Below are 17,767 nucleotides of genomic sequence, written 5' to 3' on the forward strand. Positions count from 1 at the left end.
CTCCCACGGGGGGGAGTGGAGCCAGGAAGCAAGTCAATCGCGCAATCAAATGGACGATGCTGTGGAAGCAACTCCGCTTTTTCCTTAGAGAACACGTCAGCAAAATCCTGGTAGGGAAACGGAAGCTGAAGCCTGACATCAGTCTGCGCCAGAGGCGTTTGCGGACCCCTCCAGGGCTGGATGCAAGAATGGGAGCAGTGTGCACCCCAACGGACAATCTGGAAATCGTCCCATCGAATCTCCGGGGAATGTAGTTGGAGCCAGGGTAACCCCAGGACCACGGGATATACCGATTTCTCCAAAACCAGGAACGAAATCCTCTCTGTGTGAAGCAGACCAGTCTGAAGGATGATGGGCTTGGTACTAGTAGTTATACTGCCGGCGAGCGGTGTACCCTGAATGGAGGTGACCCGTAAGGGAGGTTCCTGACGCTGCGTGGAGAGCTGAAGGTGTCGTACTAAATCCTGAGTGATAAAGTTCCCTCCTGCGCCGGAATCTATGAGGGCCTTTGTGTTGAAAGAACCCCCCGGATATTTGAGGGTTACGGGTACGGTACAATGAGGAGTTGCATTCAGACAACCTAGGGGAACCTCCTCACTTACCCCTAGGTGCGGGAGTTTCCCGGACGCTCCTTGCATTGGGCCAGGAAATGGCCTTTACCTCCGCAGTATAAACATAAACGCAAGTCTCGGCGGCGTTGCCTCTCCTCGGGGGTCAGAGCGGATCTTCCTAGGTGCATAGGCTCTTCCTGAGAAGACTCTGCTGAGGAGCCGGTGGTCCGAGATCCAGAGTTCGAAGATCTAGCGGTAGCTGACGGTACGGGGACCAGACGGCGAGGGAAGCGCCCTTCCTTCGCTCTTTGCTGCAGGCGTCGGTCGATGCGCCCAGCCACGTTAATAAGTGAGTTCAGGTCCTCAGGAAGGTCCCGAGCTGCAAGCTCGTCCTTTATTCTAGCCGCCAGGCCTTCAAGAAAAACCCCGCGAAGGGCGTTATCGGCCCAACCCACTTCTTGGGCAAGGGTGCGGAATTCCAGAGCGTAGTCGGCTAGGGTTCGTGTCCCCTGCCGAAGCTGGAGTAGTTCAGAAGTTGCGGAGGCCTGACGTGCTGGTTCATCGAATGCTGCTCGAAATTCCTCCACGAACAAACTCAGATCACTCAGGGCGGGATCATTCTTATCCCACATGGGAGACGCCCAGTTTAAGGCTCGACCATCAAGTAATGAAAAGATGTAAGCCACCTTGATTCCATCTGAGGGAAACTGATTGGGTAGCAGGGCGAACCGTACAAAACACTGATTCAGGAAGCCCGCACAAGCCTTAGAGTCCCCAGCAAAACGTGTGGGAGTTGGAAGCTGCGTGGGAGTATGAAGCGTCACCACTGGGGCAGGTATGGCTACCGGAACCGGTGCCGCGGGCTCAACGTCCATACGGGTAGCCAACCGTTCCACGGTGGCCGCCAGGGTGTCCAGTACCTGTTGTTGTTGAACCAAACGTTGAGCCAGTCCGGGAATGGCCTGTAGACCAGCTAGGTCTGCCGGATCCATGGCCTTGCAAACTGTTGTGCTCCGGGTGTGGATCCTTGGGCCGACCGGCAATATGGGACGGTCGGAAGGCAGACACACACAGTGCGGGATGGATCTTCACCTGGAAACCCGTGACCCCACCAGAGGAGCTGTTAGGGCCCGGGTCGCTAGGACTTAGGTGGCTTCGCCCTGGAAGTCCGAGGTCCCCCCAGGAGGAGCCCGTAGGGACCCGGACCGCTGGGACTTAGGAGAGTCACTGGCGTGAGGGAAAACTGAGGACGGACAGAAGTCTGGACTGGTAGCTGAAGACAGGAACGAGGAGGTGTGCCGGAGTCTGGGTATGCAGCAAGTAGTGGCTCCAAGAAGCGAGCCAGAGTCGAGGCAGGCAGAGAACAGGCAGAGACGTGAAACAAACCAGGATCAAGGCAGGCAGCAGGCAGGCAGAATCGTGAGACAAACCAGGATCAAGACAGGCAGCAGGCAGGCAGAATCGTGAGACAAACCAGGATCAAGACACGCAGGATAGCAGCAACTAACTCTCTCCAAGGAGTGACCACGTTGCAAGGCAAAGCAAAGAAGAAAGCTGCGGGTTTAAATCCCCCTCCGGGGCTGACGTCAGAAGGAGGGCGGATCGGCACATCCGGGTGCTGGGAGCTCAAAAGGACAGCCCTCGCGCGCGCGCATTCCCCCGCAGGGGGCGGAGCTATCCTCGGGCTTGCCGGCATCCCCACGAGGAGGACGCCGCTGCCATGCGGCCAGGCCGGCCCGGAATCGCGCGGCTCGCGGCGCAGGGAGGAGACCCGCGGGGAAGGTAAGAGCCCTGGTCGCTGCGTAAGCGACTGGGGTCGCAACACATGGGTAATTTTAAAAGGATTGACACTCATAAACTGGGTTTTACACATGTGAAATAGATCTGTCTCTCTATATATCTATAGATAGATATGTTTTAGGATACAATTTCCAAATCATTGCTGTTGCAAAAAGCATTTCAGATACAGTGCAATTATAATACAAATCTCATTAGGTTCTACAGCAAGCCTTTCATTCATCTAAGACCTCAATATAATTGTTACGCCCGTCGGTTGCAGATGGCTGCGACCGTTGCTGCTCACCTCGTCTCACTGCTCTCTCCTGCTTGGGTAGACTCGTGGTCTTCGCCAGCCTTCTCCGGCCCTCCTGTCTCCACTCCTGGGCCTTCCAGGGTGGCGAGGATGCCGCCGATCGCCATCTTACCCTTGGAGTTCCTTAGGCGCGTGCGTGCCCCCGGGCCAGTCTTAAGCACGTCATGGCGGGAACCTCAGGGGCGTTCCCCCCCCGAATGACGTCACTAACCCTGGACTCTTAAGCCGGCTGGCCCCAACTCTCAATGACTTGGCAACGAGTTCCCTCATTGCTGAAATCCGCTGCTTTCGCTACGGACGTCTCCTTCCTGTTCCTGCTTCCTTGGCGTGAGACTCTCTTGGGTACCCGCTCCTAGGGGGCCCTTTCCTTGTCTCTAGCTATCCGCTCCTCGGAGGGCCCTGCGCCTCGGACTGTTGCTTTCCCCGCTCCTTGGAGCTACTTCCAGAACTACCTCTACAGTGAGTACCTCTTCGGTGTACCCCGCTCTGCGGACCATTGCTGTGACACCTCTACTGTGAGTACTTCTTCAGTGTACTCCACTCTGCGGACCATTGCCGTGACACCTCTACAGTGAGCACCTCTTTGGTGTATCCCACTCTGCGGACCATTGCTGTGACACCTCTACAGTGTGGAGACCCTCTTCGGTGTACCCCGCTCTGCGGACCATTGCTGTGACACCTCTACAGTGTGGAGACCCTCTTTGGTGTACCCCGCTCTGTGGACCATTGCCGTACTACTTCCATTGTGGAGACTTTCATCTGCTCTGCTCTGTGGACCACTGCTGTACTACTTGGACTGCGTGACTTTCTCGGCGTACCCTGCTCTGCGGACCAGTGCCGTTCTACTTCTACTAGAGACTCAAAGGTGTCCCGAGCTGAATCGCTGACATCAGCTGCCAGTGCTGACGTTCCCCATGGCCCCACCCCGCTGGGGTCATCCTCACCAGCTCCTTTCTGACGTCTGCTCTCGCTCTCTCTCTCTCTCTCTCTCTACACACTACCTCCAGCTACTGCTGGGTTGCGTCTCCAGCAGCTCAGACCTCGCCTCCCGTCGGTGAGGCTCAGTGGGGCTCCACCCCGTGGGCGGTTCCATCTCTCACCTCGGGCCAAGGGCCCACTAATCTACAAATCCTAACAGTAATTTGCAGGTGTAGTTCTTCAGGAACATGCTTGCAGCCTCTTTGGGGAAAATCATGGTGAAAGTTTCAGTGCTAGGTGGCTACATCACATGAATGCAAGAGGGAAAAAGAAACATTTGTTCTTTATATTACAGAATGATTAGAAATTGAAAATGTTTTTTGTTTGCCCAGAAGTTTCCTCTTTTTTGGGCTTCCAGCTCAATTGCAGCTAGTCTGTATTAGGTTATGGTGCCATGAGACTTCCTTAGCAATTTACTGTAGGTGGGGGCTCCCCCTCCCAGCTCGCTTAGCTCAGTCATTACAAAAATCCTCAGCCGAAGGTCATGCACCAGGAATTCTTCCAAAACCCTGCAACTGTGAGTGCTACTATTGCATGACGATAATAGGGATTGCAGCTACTGTCTCTGCATCTCCAGCCCAGGAGCTTGACCCAAAAACTGAAACCAGATCCTTTGCATGGTCGAGTGCAACACTGCCACAGAACCAGGCCTGAAAAGTTATTTCTAAATGTACTGAAGGTCCATATTCAAAAGACAGATGATTAGCCAACTTAGCCAGATACACTTATCTGGCCAGCTTAGCCAGGATATTCAGTGATGCGGCTACACCACTGAATAAACCCAGATAACTTTACCAGTATATGTGGGCTTTTGAAACTTGATAGAATATATGCCATTGAATTGACCATAGGATAGTCACATGTAAGTGCATTTTACTTGCGTAAATGGCTTTTTAAAATTGCTACAATAGTATATTACATTTACCCATGTAACGCCTTTTAAAATTACCCTTATATTTTAAAATATTTAAAGAGTAATTTTCAAGAGTTACACACATAAACATAACATACTATTGTAGCAATTTTAAAAAGCTATTTATGCATGTAAAGTGCACTTAGACATGTAACACCCAATTTTAAGTGTGAAAATGATTTTTAAAATTACCCTCTTTAATATACCACATTTTTATATTTTGTGGTGTGGTATCTGCTTCTCAGAAATACCTGTTATACCTGAAATATAATTTGCCTTGCCATCGACTTTGAAAATTCGAGCGATTAAATCCAAGTCCAAATCTAGCCACTCTGTGTGTTGGCCACTTTCAGTCACAACCCCCAAGGAAGGTGAGAGGGGAGAGATAGTCCGGACCACAGCATCAATGTGATGTTGTCCCACTACTAAGTGCAGTGAGAAACTGCACTTTCTATTTTAAGGAAACATTAACTCAGCAATTTTGCATCTTGAAGTGATGCTGTTTTGTAACTAAGCATTCCTAACATGCCCAAAAGGAGAAGGACTTAAAATTAGAATAACAGAAGACTGTTCTATGTTCACTGCTTCAGGAAAGAAGGTGATTTTCAGGCAGTGTTTATTAGAAAAGAATTTTTTTAAAATGTGGTAGTACATTATACGGATAACTTTCAAAGAACTTCGCAAGGCCCCATATTTGCACGTACATGGCTGCACGGAGATATATAATAGTAATTTATAACCCAAATTTATTATAAAATAGCATGTCTGTTTATGTTCAAATACATGAAACGCATTGAAATTGTATACTTTTCCTGTGAGTTTTAAAAATATATGCATGCATATTTTACACATGAAAAAAAGTAGCACTTGCTCGCGTAAAACGCAGTTTATGTGTGGAAGTTGGTATATTTTTAAAAATATGCATTTGTAATTAAAATTGCCACTTTTTTAATTCCTCCACTAGTTTACCCAGTCCCTCAGATAATTGAGACCCTTCTGGTCCTTGACTGAACTCCCCCCTAGTTCACCCAGACCTCCTACCCAGCCAACAGTACACAATAAACAAGTCTGATATCAGTTACGCAAAATAATTAGCAGGTGTAAAAATATGCAAGTAAGTTGCTGAATATATGCATGTAAGTCTTTTATAAAATAGCAACTTATGCACGTAATTGTTGACCCCACCCTGAAATGCCCCTAGACCACATTTTTTCTTTGCACGTATATGCGCACACAACACCTAAAATATGCGTATGCTTTCAACGTTTATAAAATAGCAATTACACGAATACAAGCTACTTGCTTGTTTGTATGCTAATTTTACATGCGTGAGTGCTATGAAAATTCACTACTATATATTTAACCACAGTGGGGTAGAAAGCTGCTTTAATCACTGCCTGGAACAACAGAAGTTTCAAGGACTGGCTGAGAATATGCAATCCAGATGATCTTTATTGTAATTTTATTATTACCGTATTTTTCGCTCCATAAGACGCACTTTTTTTCCCCCAAAAATGGGGAGAAAATGTGGGTGCGTCTTATGGAGCGAATGTAGCAGCTCTCCCTCTCGCGCGCCGTCCCCCGCCTCCTCCCAACTCCGCCCAATCAGCATGGTGGTGTAGGCGTGTGTATTCTGCCGGCGGAACTTGAGCTCCCTGCCGGTCTGCTGTTCCCGCGGTGCAGCTTGCTGCGAGGGTCGCCGCGGCGCAGGTCAGACATCACCTGTTTGACCTGCATGGGCTACGGAGGCCCTTCCAGTTCAGACGGCTGGCATTTGACCTGCGCCGCGGCGACCCTCGCAGCAAGCTGCACCGCGGGAACAGCAGACCGGCAGGGATCTGTTTGAATTGGAGGGGCCTCCGTAGCCCACGCGGTTCAAACAGGTGATGACTGACCTGCGCCGCGGCGACCCTCGCAGCAAGCTGCACCGCGGGAACAGCAGACCGGCAGGGATCTGTTTGAACTGGAGGGGACTCCGTAGCCCACGCGGTTTAAACAGGTGATGACTGACCTGCGCCACGCCGATCTTGCAGTGAGATGCACCCGGAACCGGCAGGGAGCTCGGGCTCTGCCGTCGGAGGCTCTCACTTGCAGTCCAAAGTAAGAACTTCACTCGTTGTGGTTTGGATGTATTGGAGGGTCATGGGGGTGGTATACTGCCTAGGATGGAGGACACATGACACAGACCAGCAAATATAATTACTGCCTGTGCTGATTAAGTGACTACCTGTTGAAATATTAGGAGCAATTGCTCTCCTAATCAATGTAATATAGCCCTGACTATTTATTATTGAACTCTGGAGCAGTCATGAAAGTTTAAAATAACTGGTGTGAGAGAGATGTGTATGAGGGAGAGTCTGAGTGTGTGATTGTCTGTGGGTATGTGTATAAGTGAAGAGAGCTAGTGAATGTGAAAGAGCCTATGTATGTATGTGAGGGACAGAAAACCAGTGAGTGTGAGTACCTGTGTGGATGTTCTCTGCCTTACTATAAAAAAACAAAACAAAAAAAAATCCCACGGACGGCCACCAGGGGGGAGCTCCGTACAGAGCCCATCATGGGGACAGAATTTTTTTTTTCTTAATTTCCTCCTCTAAATCCTAGGTGCGTCCTATGGTCAGGTGCGTCTTATAGTGCGAAAAATACGGTATATAGAAATTTATTTTCATGCTAACTGGAAGACTAGGCATCCAAATGGCCAATGAAATTTAATGTGGACAAGTGCAAGGTTATGCATATAGGGGAAAATAATCCATTCTGTAGTTACACAATGTTAGGTTCCATATTAGGAGCTACCATCCAGGAAAAAGATCTATGCATCATAGATAATGCATTGAAATTGTCTGCTCACTGTGCTGCTGCAGTCAAAAAAGCAAACAGAATGTTAGGAATTATTAGGAAAGGAATGGTGAATAAAACGGAAAATGTCATAATGCCTCTGTATCGCACCATGGTGAGACCGCACCTTGAGTACTGTGTACAGTTCTGGTCGCTACATCTCAAAAGTGACCACATAACGCCCATATTGACCTCACTCCACTGTCTCCTTATTACTGCACGTATTGCCTACAAATCAATGACCATCATTCACAAAATTCTAAACAATGATCATCAAGGTCTAAACACCCTTAACATAACTCCTCAAAACCCCTCAAGAAACGTACACTCTAATAACTCAGGTTACTTAAACATCCCCACCATCAAAGATGTGCATCTGGGAACCACAAGAGAGAGAGCCTTCTCCATCACCTCCCCCAAACTTTGGAACACACTACCTGAAGACCTGAGAACCCAGCACAACATAAAAACATTCAAAAAAGACCTAAAAACACTAATGTTTCGCAAATTCTACACTGACCCTCATTCATCTGACCATACCAACTCTCAAATGAACTCTCAGCTATAATCTCCAACTAAACATGCTTACCCTCCTCATCCAACCTAATAATGCTTACTGGACTTGATATGTTTATTTCTGTAAATGTTCACATTGTTAATGTTGCAAAACTGCTAAGAAAAATGTTCACTTTGTAAACCGTTATGATGGCTCTACCGAATGATGGTATATAAAACTCATCAAATAAATAAAATAAAAAATATATACTTGCAATGGAGAAGGTACAGAGAAGGGCTACAAAAATGATAAAAGGGATGGAACAGGTCCCCTATGAGGAAAGGCTAAAGAGGTTAGGGGCTGTTCAGCTTGGAGAAGAGATGGCTGAGGGGCGATATGATAGAGGTGTTTAAAATCATGAGAGGTCTAGAATGGGTAAATGTGAATCAGTTATTTACTCTTTCGGATAATAGAAGGACTAGGGGGCACTCCATGAAGTTAGTAAGTAGCACTTTTAAAACTAATCGGAGAAAGTTCTTTTTCACTCAATGCACAATTAAGCTCTGGAACTTGTTGCCAGGGGATGTGGTTAGTGCAGCTTGGTTTATAAAAGGTTTGGATCAGTTCTTGGAGGAGGAGTCCATTAACTGCTATTAATCAGGTTGTCTTAGAGAATAGCCACTGCTATTACTGGCATCAGTAGCATGGGATCTACTTAGTGTTTTGGTACTTGCCAGGTACTTGTAGCCTGGATTGGCCACTGTTGGAAACAGGATGCTGGGCTTGATGGACCCTTGGTCTGACCCAGTATGGCAGATTCTTTTGTCTTCTGTAGCAGGCATTCTTGGTCAATTCGTGCTTACTTATAATACATTTAAATATTGAGTTCCTAATATTCCTTTTCCTGCAAGAAGTTTTTTATGGCATTCTCCTGCTCTGACTAAATTGTTGATCACTTTAGCTAGGCAGTGGGATACTAATGATTGACTGTTTTTTTTATTACACTTTTCTGTTTCATAGACAGCTCAGGGATCCGTCCTGCAGTGAAGGAGTGGTATGTGTACCCTGGGAATCAACTGAAGCAGCCTGATATCGTACAAGCAGTGGACCTTAACATATCAGGTAGACCTGTTAATCAGTTCACCAAAAGGCTAATCTATCTTATGCTTATTCATTGTGGATATTCTGAAAACTAAGCCTATTTGTGGCTCTGGAGGACTGGAGTTGGCCAGCTCTGCTATAGTGTGTGGAAGAGGCAAGCAAATTCCTAAGTTATGCTAGAATTTTAGTTTACAATCCTGGAGAGAGGTAGCTTCATGGTGGTGATCCTGCAGAATTTTTCATATGGCACTATTGAATAAGGTCTGGAGAGACCTACATTTGAAGAAAGCTGTTATGGAGATGGTTTTCAGACTGACTGCGTATCTGCAGAGTCCGCAGGTACTTTTTCCCCCCATGGACTTTGTACAAATTTTCAAATTGAAAGTTCATGCATGTTTTCTCTTTGAAAATTGCCTAAGGAAAATTGACTGCACACACCTGCTGTTAGGTGCAGGAAAAGTTTTCTGACTAAAAATACACACATAGGGCCGGATTTTCAAACGCCTATGCGTGCTAGGCCTATTTTAAAAGGCCTGGCCATGCGCGTAAGTCCCAGGGCTTCGAGAAAGGGGGGGCGGGGCTAGAGGTTCCCGGCACAGTGGCCATTTGCTGCTGTGCTGGGGTATCGTATGCACCCCCCTGCGCATGCCAACTCCTGATTTTATAACATGTGTGCGCATGTTATAAAATCAGGCGTCCATGTGTGCGTGCCAGGTAGCGTGTGCACGCAAGTTTATAAAATCTACCCCATAATTTTTAATTTTTAAAAATATGCTGTAGCTACAAACACAGGCCCCAAGAACACTTCCCCCACTGCAAGTAAAAGTCAGTGTTTAGTGATATTATATGCATACTTTTACTCATGTATAAGCGATAGTGAATGATGTTTCTGTGATGTGGCACTGGCTTCACCTATCTTCTACCCACCTCTCCCCCATCCTAAAATAGATTATGGAGCTTGGCCAGGTACCAGGTAGGATTACAAAATAATGGTTCGGAGAAAACCTAATAATGATGCCGCAGCCACAAGCCTCCACTCTTGTACACTAGGCTAATTGTCCCAACTTAGCAGTCTACATCCAATTGAAAGTAGAAAGTCACCTTTCTACATAGTAAAGGCAAGCAGGGAGTAATTCATAGTCTGGACCAAGTGGGGATCACACCTACATACAGCTGTGTAGGAGGATGAGGGAAGGGAGGGTCAATTCTTAAGGGTGACATTTAGTGCCAGATTCAGGGCCTGTGATTAAAAGGATTCTGGAAGGAGCCCTGTTGCATGGCCACCAGACCAGGGCCGTCACTGCAGTGACCAGACTAAGCATGTTGTGAGGCGGCCTATAAAATAGGAAAAGAATCCCTGACGCATGGTGCCAGTTTCTAGCCTTGGTTATCAGGTTTAAGCAAAAACTTCTTACCAGTTGTATCAAGAGTCTAACGAACATTTTGAATATAGTAATTCTTTTAAAGGTAGACTTTGCCCAAAATTGTATGCTCCTGAAGTACTGGATGTGATTATGCTATAAAATCTTCAACATCAACAATTACTAGCTTAAGACAGAGACACAGAGCAGGTACCCTTTGCTATTTTATTCCTGGATGGAATAAAAGATAATTTTATGGAACAATTGGTTCAGGAGCTGACGAGAGAGGGAGCAATTTTAGATCTAATTCTCAGTGGAGCACAGGATTTGGTAAGAGAGGGAATGGTGATCATAATATGATCAAATTTGAATTAATGACCGGAAGGGGGACAGTATGTAAATCCACGAATCTAGTGTTAAACTTTCAAAAGGGAAACTTTGACAAAATGAGAAAAATAGTTAGAAAAAACTGAAAGATGCAGCTACAGATGTAAAAGGTATGCAACAGGCATAGACATTGTTATTTATTTATTTATTTATAGTTTTTTATATACCGCGGCACGTTCGGAACATCACCTCAGTTTACAAAGAACAGTAATTTGTTAACAAATACCATCCTAGAAGCATAGCCCAGATGTATTCCATGCATTAAGAAATGTTGGAAGGAAGTCAAAATGATTTCCGGCATGGTTAAAAGGTGTGAGGTAAAAGAGGCTATTTTAGCCAAAAGATCTTAATTCAAAAATTGGGAGAAGAATCCATCAGAAGAAAATAGGATAAAGCATAAGCATTGGCAAGTTAAATTTAAACATTGAGAATACAGGCTAAGAGAAAATTTGAAAAGAATTTGGCCATAGAGGCAAAAACTCACAATAAAAACTTTAAAAAAATTGTTCAAAGCAGAAAAGCCTGCAAGGGAGTCAGTTGGACCGTTGGATGATCAAGGGGTTAAAGGGGCATTTAGAGAAGATAAGGCCATTGCGGAAAGATTAAACTATTTCTTTGCTTCAGTGTTTACTGAAGAGGATATCGGAGAGATATCCGTTTTGCAGAAGGTTTTCATGGGTGATGATTCAGATCAACTAAACCAAATCACGGTAAGCCTGGAAGATGTAGTAGGCTTGATTGACAAACTGAAGAGTAATAAATCACCCAGACCGGATGGTAAACACCCAGGGGTAGATTTTATAAATGTACGCGCGGGTGTACTTTTGTTCGTGCACCAGGCGCGAACAAAAGTACGCTGGATTTTATAAGATACGCGCGTATCTTATAAAATCCGGGATCGGGGCACGCAAGGGGGTGCACATTTGTGCAACCTGTGCGCGCCGAGCCCAGCGCGCGCTGCCTGTTCCCTCCGAGGCCGCTCCAAAATTGGAGCGGGCTCGGAGGGAACTTTCCTTCCGCCTCCCCTCACCTTCCCCTCCCTTCCCCTACCCAACCCCCCCCCCCCCGGCCCTATCTAAACACCCCCCCCTACCTTTGTTAGCAGATTTACGCCTGCAGAAAGCAGGCGTAAATCTGCGCGCGCCAGCGGGCTGCTGGCGCGCCATCACCCGACCCAGGGGCTGGTCCGGAGGCCTCGTCCATGCCCCCGGGCCCGCCCCCGAAACGCCGCATCACTTGCGGCACACCCCCCGACTCGCCCCCGACATGCCCCGACACGCCCTTCCATGCAAGCCCTGGGACTTGCGTGCGCCGCCAAGTGTATGCAAAATAGGCTCAGCATGCGCAGGGGGGGTTTGGGGTAGGTTTTCGGGGGGTACGCGCGTACCCCTTTGAAAATCTACCCCCCAGGGTTCTGAAGGAACTAAAAAATGAAATTTCAGACCTATTAGTAAAAATTTGTAACCTATTATTAAAATCATCTGATGTACCTGAAGATTGGGAGATGGCTAATGTAACCCCGCTATTTAAAAAGGGATCCAGGAAACTATAGGCCGGTGGGCCTGTTCCCTGTACGTACCTGGATCAGTCCAGACCGTGGGTTATGTCCCCAATCCAGCAGATGGAGTCAGCCCAAAGCTTCGAGGGGGCGTCACCATAAGTACTACTACCCCCTCTGCAGGAGTTCAGTATCTTCTGACTCCAGCAGATGCGAGTAGGGGAATCTGGGCTTGCTCCCGATTTCCTGTAACCTATTCTGTTTTTCCTTGATTAGAACTTTCTTCTGTCTCTGTCTTGTCTTGGATCAAGTTGTGCTTTATTTAAAAAAAAAAAAAAAAAAAAAAAAAACTAACTAATTGATTAATTGGGGAGGTGGGGCTCCTTCCTTGTGCTGGCTCTCTGTCTCCTTTGTTTTCCTCAGCGCGAGCCTGTGGTCTTGCCGGGGTAAGTTGTGTTTCTTGCTTTGCTGGGCTGTAGTTTTTATTTTCAGCTAGCTGAATTACGACTGCCGGTGTGTCCGGCCTACCAGCGGGTTCCCTCGCTCCCGCGGCCATCTTGCGACGCTCCTCGTGGGCTGCAGGGAGCAGGGTGAGTGTTTTCAGCGGGTTGCGAGGCCAGGACAGGCCCCCCCGCGGCGCCGCTTGTTTTCTCCGCGGGTTGTGCAGGCCGTCCGGGCCCCCCCGCAGCGGCGCACCTTCTCGCGGCCCCCCCCCCCTCCCGCCCTGAGGCTCACCGAGTGACTTTAGTTGCCGGGGGTGGTTTCTCTGGGCGCCGGATATGCCGCGGCTGTCGCGTTGCTCGGCCTGTGGCGAGCCCGGTTCGCGCATCTCCAGGGAGGGCATCTGTGCCAGGTGCCTCCCAGGGGGGGAAGGCACGTCCGGGCCCCGCACTCGGTTTCCATTGACAGCCTTGCCCGGGCGCCGTGGGCCGGCCCCTCCCCCATTCATGGCGGGAACGGCGGCCATTTTGCACGCGCTGCGCCGCGAGGAAGATCGGACAGCGCTGGGGGATGGGGAGGCTTCAGGGGACTCTCCCCCGAACCTGCTGACGGAGGAAGATCCGGAGCTGGACTCACAGGAGCAGGGCCCTCCGGGTCTCTCCCCCGCGGAGATTCCTCCGAGTAGGCCGGGGTTCTCCCCAGAGTTTATTCGTCTGATGCACACAGCGTACCTGCAGGAGCTGGCAGCTCTCACGGGGCCTCCGCCCCCCAAACTACCGCGACCTTCGTCCCTCTCCTCGGCCCCCCCCCCCTCCGGGGGGCGTGGGGGCCCCACAGCTCCCCGCACACGTCCGGCTTCCTGTGGGCTCGGGGGGGGCTGGCTCGGACCCAGTTTCCCCGGGATCGGACCCTGCCGGTTCGGGACAAGGGGAGGCTACCTCGGAGGGAGAGGATCCACGCACGCTGCGACTATTCCAGCGGGAAGAGCTGGATGACCTAATCCCACAAATCATTCAGGGGTTGGACCTCGATCCCCCGCCGGACCCGCCAGCTCCCGTCGCGCCCGCTGTCGTCACTTCTTCGAAGAAGGGGGACCCGGTCCTGGCGGCACTTCGTCCGCGGGCGCGGGCCTTTCCCATCCACGAGTCGTTCCTGCAACTTCTTACCCGGGAATGGGATTCCCCGGAAGCTGCGCTAAAGGGCAGCAGAGCCATGGAGAGGCTGTACCCGCAGCCGGAAGATTTTCTGGATCTCATCAAGGTACCCAGGGTGGACTCCGCGGTGACGGCGGTCACGAAAAGGACGACCATCCCGGTGACGGGTGGAGCGGCGCTGCGGGATACGCAGGATCGCAAGTTGGAAGTATTCCTCAAGCGGGTCTTCGAGGTCTCCGCAGTGGGACTGCGGGCAGCGATGTGTAGCTCTCTTGCCCAGCGAGCCAGTCTTCTCTGGGTACAGCTACTGCTCACTTCTCAGGTGCTGCCTCCCGAGGAGGCCGCCCAGGCGGATCGGCTTGAAGCCGCAGTGGCATACGGGGCCGATGCCTCCTATGATCTGTTCAGGATCCTCGCCCGCTCCATGGCCTCGGTAGTGGCGGCGCGTCGACTCCTCTGGCTCCGCAACTGGGCGGCGGACACGTCCTCCAAGTTGAGCCTGGGTTCCCTGCCCTTCAGGGGTAAATTCCTGTTCGGAGAGGAGCTGGACCAGATCATCAAGTCGCTGGGGGAAAACGCGGTCCATCGCCTGCCGGAAGACAGATATCGCTCCACCAGGGCGTTCTCGTCCTCCCGGACCAGAGCCAGGGTGCAAAGACGCTACAGGAGTTACAGGCCGGCGGTCTCCCGGCCCCCTCCCTCCAGGGCTCAGCCCTGGTCCCGGTCCTTTCGCGGGCGCCGCCCAGCGCGGGCCGCGCCCACGGCGGGACAGCCCTCGCCCAAATCCTCGCAATGATGTTCAGCTCGCCCACTCCGCCGTTCCCAGGATCGGGGGACGGCTGGCGTTCTTTTACGAGGAATGGGCACGGATCACCTCGGATCAGTGGGTTCTGGACATCATAGGACACGGCTACGCGTTGGAATTTGCCCGCCCTCCGAAGGGACGGTTCATCTTCTCTCCCTGCGGTTCGGCCATCAAGCGAAGGGCGGTGCAGCTGACCCTGGACAGACTGTGGGAGATAGGCGCCATTACGCCCGTACCCTCCGGAGAGGTGGGCTCGAGCCATTATTCCATCTACTTCGTCGTACCGAAGAAAGACGGTTCCTTCCGCCCCATCCTGGACTTGAAGGAAGTCAACAGATCCTTTCGGGTGGTCCGGTTCCGCATGGAAACGCTACGTTCGGTGATCGCGGCAGTTCATCGAGGGGAGTTTCTGGCCTCCTTGGACCTGACGGAGGCCTACCTTCACATTCCCATTCGCCAGGAGCACCATTGTCTGCTACGGTTCAAGATCCTGGATCAGCATTTCCAGTTTGTGGCTCTTCCGTTCGGATTGGCAACGGCCCCGCGCACCTTTACCAAGCTCATGGTAGTTGTGGCGGCTGCCCTCCGGAAGGAGGGGATTCTAGTACATCCTTATCTGGACGATTGGCTCATACGAGCGAAGTCTTTTCGACATGGACAAGCGGCGGTAGCCAGGGTGATAGAGTTTCTGCAGTCCCTGGGATGGGTGGTGAACTTCTCCAAGAGCTCCCTCGTGCCCTCGCAGCGCTTGGATTTCTTGGGGGCGACCTTCGACACCCGTCTGGGAGCGGTTTTTCTACGGCAGGACAAGGCGCACGCCCTACGGGAACATATACAGCGATTCTCCGCATTACCAGCTCCCACCTCCTGGGACTATCTTCAGCTCCTGGGGGTGATGGGCTCCACCATCGACATGGTTCCTTGGGCTTTTGCGCACCTCCGTCCTCTACAAAGAGCTCTTCTATCCCGTTGGAAACCGCTCTCGCAGGACTACCAGGTGATTCTTCCGCTGCCCCAGTTCGCCAGGAACAGCCTGAACTGGTGGATGGTACCGGGGAATCTGGCTCGCGGCGTATCCCTCGACCTACCAAATTGGGTGGTGGTGACCACCGACGCCAGTCTCGTCGGCTGGGGAGCCGTCTGCGACCGAAGCGCCACGCAGGGGACGTGGTCCGCGGAGGAATCGAAGTGGTCCATCAATCGCCTGGAGACCAGAGCGGTCAGATTGACGCTCATCCATTTCCTGCCACTCATTCGAAATCAGGAAGTCAGAATCTTATCGGACAACGCGACCACGGTAGCTTACATCAACCGTCAGGGCGGCACTCGCAGTCCGCAGGTCGCGCTCGAGGCAGCGATGCTGATGCAGTGGGCGGAACGGCATCTGCGCCGCCTCGCGGCCTCACACATCGCGGGCATGGACAACGTCCAGGCCGACTTCCTCAGTCGCCAGCTCCTGGACCCCGGAGAGTGGTCGCTCTCCGACACGGCCATGCAACTACTCGTCCGGCGGTGGGGCTACCCCCACCTGGATCTCATGGCGTCCGCACAGAACACCAAGGCGCCTCGTTTCTTCAGTCGCCGGAGAGAAAGGGGAGCGGAGGGCGTAGATGCTCTCGCGCTCCCGTGGCCGGCCGATCTGCTCCTATATGCGTTCCCACCGTGGCCGCTGGTGGGAAGAGTACTCCGACGAATAGAAGTTCATCAGGGGACGGTGATCTTCGTCGCACCGGAGTGGCCAAGACGACCCTGGTTTGCGGATCTCCTCCACCTGGTAATCGATGGACCCATCCGGCTGGGACATCTTCCCCGCCTCCTACACCAGGGACCGGTATTTTTCGACCAGGCAGAACTCTTCTGTCTTGCGGCCTGGCTTTTGAGAGGCGCCGCCTCCACCGACGAGGGTACCCAGAGGCGGTAGTGTCAACTCTGCTGCGGTCTCGGAAGACTTCGACGTCGGTGGCCTACGTGCGGGTCTGGAAGGTGTTCAAACTGTGGTGTACCGACCGGAACACAAGACCCACGGAGGCGTCTGTCCCGCAGATTCTCCAGTTCCTACAGGCGGGAGTGGAAAAGGGGCTAGCTTACAACTCACTTCGGGTTCAAGTGGCCGCCCTTGGCTCCCTCCTGCGGGGAGGGGGATCTCTGTTACACCATCCGGACATCCTCCATTTTCTCAAGGGCGTCAAGCACTTGCGGCCTCCATTGCGGGATCCTTGTCCCTCTTGGAGCCTCAATTTGGTACTACGTTCCATGTCAGGACCTCCGTTCGAACCACTGAGGAGTGCGACGATCAAGGACCTCACTCTCAAGACGGTGTTCCTGGTGGCCATATGTTCCGCTCGGCGTATTTCGGAGCTGCAGGCTCTGTCCTGTCGAGAGCCTTATCTGCGGTTCACCGATTCGGGCGTTTCACTTCGTACTGTGCCCTCCTTCCTCCCGAAGGTGGTGTCCGCCTTCCATGTGAATCAGACGGTGGAATTGCCTTCTTTCTCTTCGTCTGAGCCGCGGGCTCTTCGTCTCCTCGACGTCAAGCGCACTCTGCGGGTCTACCTGGAGGCTACGAATGACTTTCGGACTTCTGACCATCTCTTCGTCCTTTGGTCTGGTCCCCGGAAGGGATCCCAGGCCTCGAAGACTACTATTGCCCGATGGCTGAAGGCCGGCATTGCCGCTTCCTACATCGGGACGGGGCGGACTCCTCCACCTGGTATTGTGGCGCATTCTACACGCTCTCAGGCGGCCTCCTGGGCGGAGAGTCGATCGGTATCTTCGCAAGAAATCTGTAGAGCGGCCACCTGGAAATCGTTACACACGTTCTCGAGACACTACAGACTACACATCGCCTCGTCCGTCCATGGACACTTTGGCGAACAGGTTCTACGAGCAGGCCTCGCAGAATCCCACCCGGGTTAGGGAAGCTTGGGTACATCCCACGGTCTGGACTGATCCAGGTACGTACAGGGAAAAGAAAATTATTACTTACCTGCTAATTTTTGTTCCTGTAGTACCATGGATTAGTCCAGACGCCCACCGCATTTGGGTTCTACTCCTGCTCGGCTGTCTTGGGGTCTGACTTGACTCAGCTGTTATACAGTAGTGGTTTTCTTTCTTCTCCTACTATGTTCTCTCACGTGTTCCCCGTTTCACTG

General features: G+C 51.2%; 1 protein-coding gene across 1 annotated transcript in view; it reads left to right on the forward strand.

Moving 5' to 3' along the window:
* The window catches only part of FAM120B (family with sequence similarity 120B), a 406,519-nt gene that overhangs the window by 70,799 nt on the left and 317,953 nt on the right, over positions 1 to 17,767 (forward strand). Inside the window, 1 exon segment of the mRNA XM_029594202.1 lies at positions 8,889 to 8,990. Coding sequence (XP_029450062.1) covers positions 8,889 to 8,990 — 102 coding nt within the window.

Source organism: Rhinatrema bivittatum, chromosome 3 (assembly GCF_901001135.1).
Source record: "Rhinatrema bivittatum chromosome 3, aRhiBiv1.1, whole genome shotgun sequence".
In the NCBI taxonomy this organism is placed as follows: Eukaryota; Metazoa; Chordata; class Amphibia; order Gymnophiona; family Rhinatrematidae; genus Rhinatrema; species Rhinatrema bivittatum.